Source organism: Sparus aurata, chromosome 8 (assembly GCF_900880675.1).
Source record: "Sparus aurata chromosome 8, fSpaAur1.1, whole genome shotgun sequence".
Lineage (NCBI taxonomy): Eukaryota > Metazoa > Chordata > Actinopteri > Spariformes > Sparidae > Sparus > Sparus aurata.
Genome location: NC_044194.1, coordinates 32420191 through 32431267, shown reverse-complemented (window position 1 = coordinate 32431267; position 11077 = coordinate 32420191). Strand labels below are relative to the sequence as shown.

Below are 11077 nucleotides of genomic sequence, written 5' to 3'. Positions count from 1 at the left end.
AGGCCGTCATCAACATAAAAATGTTTCTTTATGAAGTTGGCCGCAGATGGATACTCTTTTTCATTTTCATTTGCTAAGAACTTCATACCATAATTGACGCACCCAGGGGAGGACGCTGCCCCAAAGAGGTGGACCTTCATGCAATACTCTTTTTGCTCTGAATTTGTATCCCCCTGTTCCCACCAAAGAAACCGCAAGTAATTTCTGTCCTCTCTGCTTACATGAAATCTATGAAACATTTTCTCTACATCACAGATGATTGCAACTGGATGTTTGCAGAATCTACAGAGAACCCCTGTCAGACCATTGGTGAGATCAGGTCCTGTCAGTAAGTGATCGTTCAGAGCTGTGCCCTCATACTTAGCAGAACAATCAAATACAACTCTAATTTTCTCAGGTTTTCTTGGGTGATAAACCCCTTGATGTGGAATGTACCACACATTGCCGTCCTGGGGCGAGTCTTCCGCCCTCTCTGCTTCCCCACCTTCGATAACACCTGCCATGAATCTGACATAGTCCTCCTTGAATTTTGGATTTCTCTCAAGTTTTCCTTTTAGGTACTTCAGTCGCACCAGAGCAAGGCGCTTGTTTTCTGGTAGGTGTGGACGTGTTTTGAAAGGAAGTGGCATTTCTAGGTGGCCATCTGAGTTCTGCTGTATTGTCTGGTTCAAGATCTGCATGAACTGAATATCATCTTGTGATATGGTCTTTTCCCCATAGTTTGTGTCTCTAAAATCAGATTCAAGGACTCTGAGAACAGCAGCTGGTGTTAATGATGGAAGCTCTTTGAAGGACACACGGTGGCAAAGACCTGTCACCTCTGTTGACTTAGCAATCTTTGGTGAGCTGCCAACAATGCTCCATCCTAAGTCAGTCCTAATGGCATATGGCTCTTCATCACCACCTGTAATAACATGTCGTGGTGCTAATGCTCTACAACAGTCATAGCCTATTAAGAGTCCAACTTCACAATCTAGCAACTCTGGTATTTCCTGTGCTATAGCATTCAGGTTTTTACCATCTCTTAGCTGTTGCAGAAGTAGGAATGTGTGTGCGTTCAAGTGGGATGAAATCTCTGGTGTATGCAGGTGGCAAGTTAACAAAGCTACGTGAGGAAAACCCTCTGACTCTAAGACCACTAACTCTGTCACTTTTGGCCGCTTCATGTCTCTGGAAGGTCTTTCCTCAGATGACTTCAAGGCATAGAGGGATGTTACAGGGTTACATGCCACATCTGCCTCATGAGCCAAAAACTTGGCAAACTCCTTGAAACTGGGATATTCATGTGTTTCTTGCAGCTGTTTAGTTACATGTCGATTCCAGCGAGATGTCACCCAATCAGGGAGTTTTTGTAGCATCCTCTGATTTTCTTCACAATCATTTAATACTTGAAGACCTTTAATGTGTGGCATGGCATTGCTGCAAGCAGTCAGAAAATCACTGTACTGTCTGAGTTTAAGAGAATCACGTGAACTAATCTTTGGCCAGTTATTCAATTTTTCCCTGTATGCACGCTGAATCACAAAGGGATGGCCGTAGCGAGCATTCAGTGTTTCCCACGTTTGGTTGTAAGCGTCTTCATCCTTCCTGTAGAAGCTTCCTTCCAGCACTGACCGTGCTTCGCCGCTGATGTACTTCTGAAGGTAAAACAATCTGTCAGCTGGATTTGTGCATCTTCGTTCTATGAGTGCTTTGAAACTAGTGCTCCACTCTATGAACTGGAGTGGATGTCCTGAGAAGACTGAGGGCTCGGGTGCCGGAGTCTGGTGAGTGCCATTGTGTCATGCAGTGCTTGCACTAAAGAAATGTCTTTGCTTACATTGTTTGATTGCTCATTGTTTTGATGTAATTGTTCCTTTTTTGTCTCTTTGTTTCTGTTAGACACAGGAGGACAGTGGCTAACCTCACCTGCTCCAGGGGCCTCACCTGAGCCTGCTTCAGAATAAGCTTTCATCTTAGCGGCAATCACTTGTAGATCCCGCTGATTTTCCAGTCTTTTAAGTTCTTGCCTTTGTGCAGCAACTGCCTCCTCCATTTCAATTTCTGCCCTTTTGGCAGCAAGTTGTGCAACACAGTCTGCTCTTTTTACTGTGATACTTTGCTGCTCTGATAGGCATCTTGACTGGTGGCTACAAACAGAAGATTTGGGGTCTGAGGCACTAAATATTGACTGTGCATAGTCTCTGTCAAGCATCACATGCAATCTTGCATTTTCTGCCTTAGCATCAAAGTCATCTTGCCCTACCTCACTCATGCGCACTTTCAGCAGCACCATGACATCCGCAGTTACTGCTGTGCATGAATCCATTCTACGTCTAATATCAGTAGGAGGTGCAAACTGTGCGCGGATATTCTCATATGCATCTTTCACTTGAGCCTCTAGCCCTTCAACAGCATCCATCATGCAACACAAGTCTTTGTCAGAGCACTCATTTTTGAGTGAGGAGCGTGTAGTTCTAATTTGCTCCTTCCATTTGTCATATAACATAACAAACTTATTCTCCTTTTGAGAGGTCTCTTGTTGTTTTAACCCCAGCATTTTGGGAGTTAACCTTCTCTCCCGTGAGGATTTACGGGGTTCAACCTTGGAGTTTGGCTCTGTTATTGATACCTTTTGAATTTGTATTTTAGCACTGATATCATCAATAAGTGTCTCGAGTTTCTCTATTTCAGCTTCATCAATCTGAAATTTTAACCGTTCATTTAATCTTACTAACTCTGCTTGAAGGGACTCAACATGTTCCCGAGGACCCTCACATTGTGATTTTTCACTGTGAATTGACATTGCAATGAAATAGAAATGTTACTGTATTTATGACTAAATTATTGCTAAGCATATGTATTTACCAGAGCTAATAAGTAGTGACAGTTACACTTATAAACCTCTTATGCACTCATTTGGTAATGCATTTGAACCCTTAAGTCAAAACCCACAGGACATTCATAATAATATAAAGTAGGAACATTAAGCATTTCACTCAAAACCTCTGTTGCTTAATAGTTAAGCTCTTTCAACCTTTAAAATAAACATACAGTTGAAGGTTGGTACTCTCAGTTGAAGGATTATTGCAGAACTGCTCTTGTCTGCCTGAAGGCTGGAGACCATGCCAGCTGAAGCCAGGTAAGGATATGAAGAACCGTAGCACCCGCTGGTAAGCGCTGCCCCCTGTTGGTGAAGTTGCGGTAATTCGCGGTTGACGTTCCCGTCCTCTCTCTTAGCAGCAAGCCGTACTCCTGTGGTTGACGATGCCGTCCTCTCTCTCTCCAGCAAGTCGTGATGAAGTCGCGATGCTCTGGTGTAGACGCTTTCTTTGTATCTCTCTCTAGTCGGCTCCTGTACGTTCCGGCCACACGTTGCTCCAGCAGTCTTGCTTCCGCATGCCTCGGACATTTGCAGCTCTCGTCTCTTAAGTCTTGGCCATGTTTGCGTTACGTTTTCACTGTAGCTACACTCGTTCTTGAAAAAGGCCACGAATCATACTGATGTCAAGATTCATCCTTTTATTTCCTCCTCATTCTCCTCCAACGACGACACGACAAACAATCTTGAGACACCGTGAAAACTGAAACATAAAAATCTAAGTGAGGCCAATGCAGCGCAAAATAATAAACAGAATACAGTCCCATTAGAAATAACCAAAATAATACACAGGCAAACAAAAGTATATTTACCGTGTGCGCCTCTAGAACATAGTGTAGTCTGTTTGCTTTTCTGACCAGGCGTCCGCTATGTATCCGGTCTCTCTTTGCTTTAAGCGCGCGGTCTCTTTTTACCCACAATTCCTCATACAACAAGGTCATATGACCGTACGTTTCAAAATAAAATAGACCTCACATTGAAACTCTTTCTTTCTCTTTACACTCTCAATTCTAATACTCTAAATTATTTATGAATTCATACTTATTTATTAACCTTTTAAACCACTACGTTAACTCATGAAATACTGTCTCCAACAGTTACAACATTGATTGTGATGATGATGATGATCGACGTGTTGATTATCAGATCTGATCTGGGGTCAGTTTATATTATCATGTAAATAAATGTAACAGAGTGGAAGCAGAAAGTGACAGGGAGTAAAGCACTTGAGTAAATGTATTTAGTCACTTTCCACCATAGCAGTTCTTAAGGATATTTCAGTGGTACCAGACACAGGTGCATCATGGGTAACAAGGTGTCCGTCTGTCTTTCAGGCACACAGTTCCTGCTCAGATGTGGAGAAATGCATGGACATCTCCATTGAAATGCATGGACCAGGTAACACACACACACACACACACCTGTCAGTCTCTTGGTTTCCTGTCTGACCTCGGTGTTGATTCTCTGCAGAGGAGGAGACTACAGAGTTCTGCTCTACAAGGTAACTAAATACATTTACTCAAGTACTGTACCTCACATTTCTATATATATATATTACAGTTCAAGCTTCACTACATGTATCAGATTACTTTAGTTACTTTGCAGATTCAGAGTATTCATACAAAAAGTAATCACTTAACATGATGTGATGATATTAAGAAATATTACTCAGTATTTACAGGACCACTTACCATTATAAATCAACATAAATTACAGCTTAATGTATTTTAATATTTTCATTACATTGTATTAAAAAATGCTTGTTCTGCCTTTTTGTCACTGGTGTTATCGATGTTTTAGATCATAATTCAGGCTTCCTGGGATGTAATTGGACAATTTCATTTGCATACATAATCAAAGAAAGAAAAAGTTAATGACATTATTAAGACATTTTTTAAAATTAGTAGCAATTTAGTTTAAATATTTATGTGTACAGTATTATTATGTGACATTTTTCAGTTTCTGTCATTCACATTTTTACATAACTTTAAAATTAATTGGCATTGAGACTTCAAATTTGAAATATCATATCCTTAAAATGTTTACTAATGAATGTTGCAACAGTTAGCTACATACAAAAAACATATACAAATGAAATGGACAACTCTGATGCCAGAACACCAATGTGCCATACAGTAACACCAGTGATGCACTGTAACACCAGTGACACAATGTGAAGGAAATGGCACAACTGAATATGTTTCAAACAGATGTTATCATTTTATTAGTATTTCACCTCAAACATTTTCACATTTAATGACTTGTTTTATTCATATTAGGTTGGAGTGGGTGGAGGGGTCAACAGAGTTTTTCCTGTACTGACTTTCTTTCTGTGCTTTGCCTGCCTGACCCGCCATTTCCTCCGCTCTTATCTTTACTCCCTTTCTGTGAGGTCCTTCCCTCTCTACTTTTTTGAGTTTATACATCATTTAAAGGGATATTCCAGTGTAAATTTAATCCATGGTCTAACACACCGTGACTATGAGTAAGGTTGGAGGTTGGAAGCATAGACTGCAGTGTATTGTTATCGTGCAGTCTTTTCTGAGGTTGCTAAAACTACATAAGCTAATGGTCGGAGAACTTGATCTCTCGAGGCAGGGTCTTACTCGGTGTCACGGTGTGTTAGACCATGGATTCACTTTATGCCGGAATATCCCTTTAAGTAAGTTTGTTGTTTTTTTTTTAAAGGTACGCTGCTCTGCATCCAGGGACAGCATCCCTGCACTGTCTGTAGAGTCTTTGCTTTACAGCAGCAATCAACTTTGCCATATCTATACAAAGGAAAGTCATATGGTTACAATATTGAGTCAGCAATGAAATGCTAATAAGTCTGTTTTATGTAAATGCTGACCTATGTATTTATTTGGGGGAAAGGGATTAGTGGTGCTTATGATTGTCACTGGTGTTACCCACTGGTCACTGATGTTACTAACTAGAACAGTAACACCAGTGACAGTAACACCAGTGACACATCGACAGACAAGATGGCCTATTCAAGATCGTGGACATTGCAGGCAATACCACACTTCTTTACTTATAAATATATCAGCTAATCATACAATTTGATCAGTTAGTTTAATCAAATCTCATTTCCCCTTACTATAAAATTTGTAACCCCAGTGACATATCTTAAGTCTTCACGTGAAATTATGAGTTAATTCTTAAAATTGTCAACATATGAAGAGAAGGTGCTGACTTGCTATGTGCTCTTTAAAATGGGATGCAGCAGTTTTTCAAAATAAAGGTTTTTACAAATAGTAACACCAGTGACATTAAATTAAGGGACAGCTATTTTTTGTAAACTATTATAATTATTGATTGATGTTTTCATTTTTTAGTATTGTACTAAATAACTATAACACTTACTTTGTGTGGGCAGCTGTAGCTTAGTGGGTAGAGCTGGTGGACCAGTGATGGGAAGGTCGCTGGTTCAAATCACCTGGCGGGACTGAGCTACATGTCAAAGTATCCTTGAGCAAGATACTGAACCCCAGAATTGCTCCTGATGTGCAGTTAGCACCCTGTGGGGCAGCCTCTGCCATCAGTAAGGGTCCTGCAATGACCTGGTGACTCATTCAGGGTGTAAAACTGGATTTGGCCCCAGTAAGCCCCACAACCCCCTCAGGGGGAAAAGTGGAAAAGACACAAAAAAAAGAAGAAGACTTTACTTTGCATTGTGATCTTTAAAACAGGAGAAAAACATTAATTTATATTCAAAATATGTCACTAAACCATGACTCCAAGGGACAAGCCATATTCATGGTGCTAACCATGCTCTTCAAGATATATATAAAAAAAAATGTGCAGTATAACTGTCTTATGTGTGGTTTAATAACAAGAACACACTTCAATTACAACAAAACATGTATATTTATGTGTCATTGTTTAACATTTTTAAGTATTTTTCCTAGTGAGTAATGCAGGGACAGGAAAGATACCATTTTCAAAGAATGATCCATGTATGAATTAAATGTCTGACCACCTCCTCCTCCTCCTCCTCCTCCTCCTCCAGCTGTACAACATGACCTCCCAGTCAAAGAGCCTCAGTGGTCACCAGGTCCAGTTTGTTCCCTTCCCCTCCTCGCTGGCCTACAAGCACAAGTTCATCTACAGGAGCCCAGAGCTGCCAAACATCCTCAGGTACCAGCAACACAACCACCAGCACAGAGTCAGAGTCCGTCATGTAGAAGTAAAGTAATACTGATGATTCTCTGATGGAGCCTGGATGAGTCAAAGCTAACGTTAATGCTAACGGCTACAAACAAACTACAGTCATGTCGCCTGTTCTTCCCTCAGACTCTGAATCTGAGATTAAAGTCAGAACTGTTTTACAGTGCAAAGAGATGAGTTCTGTCTATAAACTTAACATTAAGACTCTGTCTTCTGAGACTAAATCAATGTTTCTTTTATCAGTGCAAAACATTTTAATTCTGACTTTTCAGAAATTGAGGAAAAAATCAGAACCAATATTTTTTTACTTCCTTCTCATAAGTTGTGATTTTTTTATTCCTTCGTATTAATATATGAAGAAAATAATATTTTGTATAGTTCACAAGTTGTTGTTTTTTTCCAAAATCCAGAATTTCTCAAAATCTGTTTCTGTTTTTAATTCTGAGATAAAAAGGCAGAAGTCAATATTTTTTAAAGTGCAAAGACATTAGTTCTGTCTGAGATTAAATTAAAAACTTTACAGTGCAAAAACGGTCAGACTTTTCCAGAAATTATGACAGAACAGAAGTCAGAACAGCGCAGAATGACTTTAATCTCAGATAAAAGCAGAAAGTCAGAACTTTATTTTTTACTCTTCTCAGCCTTTAATTCTGAAGTAAAGTCGGAATTAAATCAGAAGTTCAAAACATTTGTTTACAGAAAGACAGAACAAAACATTTGTTTATAACAATAATTTTATGAATCTTATTATAAAGACAGAGAAGAAAACAAGCTTTTTGGAAAAATACATTTTTTATAAATTTTGTTGCATAAGTTATTTTCTTTCAGAATAAAAGACAGAAAAATGGTCAGAAATGTGAGAAAAATAATCAGCACTAATGTCGTTCTGATTTTAAGGTGTCCGAAAAGTCAAATCTGAATACATTTTTACAGTGCAAAAAAGTTAAGACTTTATTTCTCAAGTTTCAGTCTTTAGTTCAGCGAGTAAACGTCTCAAATCTGAGAAGAAGAAAAATTAGTTGACTTTCTCTCATCCTGACACAAAGTGGCAGTCGCATCCTCTTCCATAAAAGCATCAGCTGACAGACACCTGTGACATCATCGTTAATGTGATGAGTCTTCGTCTGAAGATAAAACTAAGGTTTGTCTCTGTGTTTTTGTCGCAGTGATTTCCTCGGAGGTACCGCTCAGCAACGGATGGACGACTCGGCCTGAAAACACATACACACACACACACACACACACACACACACACAATCACAGGACTGAATGCATCTTGCCTTTTTCTTTCTTCATTCCTCTCACTATAGCACCGGCTCCACTGGGTCGCCGCAGTGACTGTGGGAGGGTTTTTAGGTTCTGTAGAGCGACGAGGACGACGAGGATCGGACAGAACTGGAGACCAGACAGACGTGACATCTGTTTATATCTTTGTAGTATTTCATGACGGCAGCGAGCCGCCAGCCTGTTTCTTTAACGTCTGTGTGATTTCACTTTGTCGGGTCGACTCTTTCGGGTCAGGATGCTGACGGCGTCCTGGATGAGCAGTTGTTAAACTGTACTGTGTTGTTCAGAATGCTAACATGTAGCTGCTGGCTACATCTCTGCTGAAAGAAAGAAAGAAAGAAAGAAAGAAAGAAAGAAAGAAAGAAGAGCTTCAGTCTGTTTCTGGGTGAAGTGGCGCTCCAGTGTGCTCAGAGATACTTGATGCTGCGTCCGGCTCCTCAGTTTTGGGACGGCGGCTCATTGGGCGGTGGGATCTTCACGTCAGACAGTTCGACTCCCCAGATCTTGCGGGCGTACTGAGAGATGGTCCGGTTGCTGGAGAACTTTCCGGAGGCGGCGATGTTACGGATCACCATCTTGGTCCACTCTTTGGGGTTCTGAGAGGAAACAGAAGATGAAGAATTGTGTCAGAAAATATCTTTGTCAAAAGTGGATCATTGGACTCCAACTCCCAAGGTGCTCACCAACTTACACCCAGTTACAGGCTAAACACAACACTGTGGAATCCTGCTCAGTAAATCTCTCTCTGATTCTGGATCAGTCTGTTTCTTCTCTGTAGCAGCAGCAGCTGAGGCTCATGGGTATTGTAGTATTTAGAAACAAAGAGTTTAAACTTGACCTTGTAGCGTTCAATGACTCTCTCCTGACATCTGACGTAGGCTTCAAAATCTGCAAACACCTTGAACCTGAAACAGGAAACAGATTCACGCCATGACAAGATTGAAGAGTGAGATGAGACATGAGCAGAGCGTCTACCTGTCGTGGTCCAGCAGCATGTGGATCAGGTCTTTGAAGAGTTCTGGCTCTGCTGGACTGAAGAAGCCGGCCTGGATCTGATCCACTGCCAGCTTCAGCTCCGGCAGACGCTCGTAGAACTCTCTGGCATCGTACCTGCAGGAGGTAAACAGGAAGTGATGTCATCAGGTCGCACAGCTCAGGAAGGTATTAGGCGAGTTCAAGATCAAGCAGCCCTGCGCAGTGCTGCCTTAATCGTGATGCATGCTGGTTAAAATGTGTCCACGATGACCTGGATGGGAGTGGTTTCTGCTCCACATCCGATGTCACATGAGCTTAAGTTATCGCGGGACCAAGGCGGCTGCAGAGCAGTTGCGCAGTTGATCTCCAGGTACTGTGCGACCCTAGAGCCACCTTCATGACTTCAGGACTTTGCCCTAATTGGCTCTCATCTACGCTGACGTATATGACGTGTGTTTCGATGAATTTCCATATCCATAAGGCCTGTGCCTCTTTTCCACTCAAGTATCACACACTTTCAGATAAGTAGCAGCCGTATGGCCACACCTATGGGATAGTCACCATGAATAAACCTATAAAATCCTTCATGTAACGCAACAACCCTGAAAGATGCCGTCAATAAACTGCTCAGTTCTGTCAGCTTAGGGTGATGATGGAGAAGTGGTTAACTGCTGTGTCCAGTGTTATCTGTACTATCCACTCTTATTAACCCTTTCTGTTCCGGTCACATTAATAATACAAAGAATTATCCTGAGCTATTCTGCGTGTGATGAGATGGCGCAGCGGGACAAGGCATCTGATTCAGTCATTTGTTCAGATTATTGTATTTCATTCATTCAGTGAAATGTATTTCATTCATTGTGAATAATGTTGCTATAAGAAAATGCATCATCTTATGTGTCTATAGCTTATTTGTTAAATGTAGTCAGCAAATTCCCCTCAGCTGTGATATAATCATGCACCTAAGCACAGTTGTCATCATCTTTCTATAAAAGCACGGAATCTCTGTCTGTCTGTGTGTGTGTGTTTCTGTTAGTCAAATATCTCTGCGGATCAGGATCACACTGACCTGAGACTTTCAACATGGCTGCTGCGTGGTTCAGTGGTGTGCATCTAAGCATTTGCTTGGACTACAATGATACCGTGACAAAATTATTTAATAAATGCTTTTCAAATTCCACGGAGCATTGTCCACCGGAGCCACCACAGTCACGTGTGCACCAGAGCCAATCACTGCACATCGTGGCCACGTGCGCACCGGAGCCAATCACTGCAAAGCTCAAGCCCACGACATACCTGAAGAAACAAGCGTATTGATACCTGCAGCAGCGCGAGCTGGACCGGGATTTTGCCTGCAGTTCGGTCCCGTTCTGTTCTGTGCATCTAAACTGACTGGATTAATGAGATTAAACGAGTCCGGACCGAGTCTGTTCGGGTCTGAGGAGATCTGGAGACGCGCGGACAACAAAGTGGAATCGGAATCTGTCGATGTTCGTGTGTAGCTAGCCGCTAGCTACACGGCCCACGTCCCGAGGCGACGGACCGGACGCATCGGCACGTCCAAAACCGGACTTAGGGTAAATAATTTCCGCCACGCTTTTTCGCGAACATTGCCGTCACGTTTGCTTTGTGTCTGGTGCAGGAAGAAACGGTAAAAACGGGCTTTTGTCACGAAAGTGTCCAAGCAGCAAGTTTGGTTGTTGAGGAACAGGAAGTTGTGGGAGGGACCTAGGCGGATGATTGACAGGCCGAACGACTGTCGGTGTATAGACAGCGATTTTGAGA

The 11077-nt window shown here is 41.6% G+C and overlaps 2 protein-coding genes across 2 annotated transcripts in view; both read right to left on the bottom strand.

The window, feature by feature from the left end:
• Positions 1-1696: 1696 nt before the first annotated feature.
• LOC115586350 (uncharacterized) lies at positions 1697-3046 on the bottom strand. Its single transcript, XM_030425317.1, has one exon. The coding sequence runs from the start codon at positions 2783-2785 to the stop codon at positions 1712-1714; it is 1074 nt and encodes a 357-aa protein (XP_030281177.1). The 5' UTR covers positions 2786-3046; the 3' UTR covers positions 1697-1711.
• A 4700-nt stretch (positions 3047-7746) lies between these two features.
• Positions 7747-11077, bottom strand: part of LOC115586587 (glycogen phosphorylase, brain form-like) — a 6223-nt gene continuing 2892 nt past the window's right edge. The window contains exons 3-5 of the mRNA XM_030425734.1: positions 9293-9427; positions 9156-9222; positions 7747-8913 (exon numbers count right to left, since the gene is read on the bottom strand). Coding sequence (XP_030281594.1) covers positions 8755-8913; positions 9156-9222; positions 9293-9427 — 361 coding nt within the window. The 3' untranslated portion in view covers positions 7747-8754. The remainder of the gene's footprint in view (positions 8914-9155; positions 9223-9292; positions 9428-11077) is intronic.

What these genes read in the sequence shown, in the direction of transcription:
- LOC115586350 (XM_030425317.1), bottom strand. Translation starts at nt 2,785, where the DNA reads ATGTCAATTCACAGTGAAAAATCACAATGTGAGGGTCCTCGGGAACAT.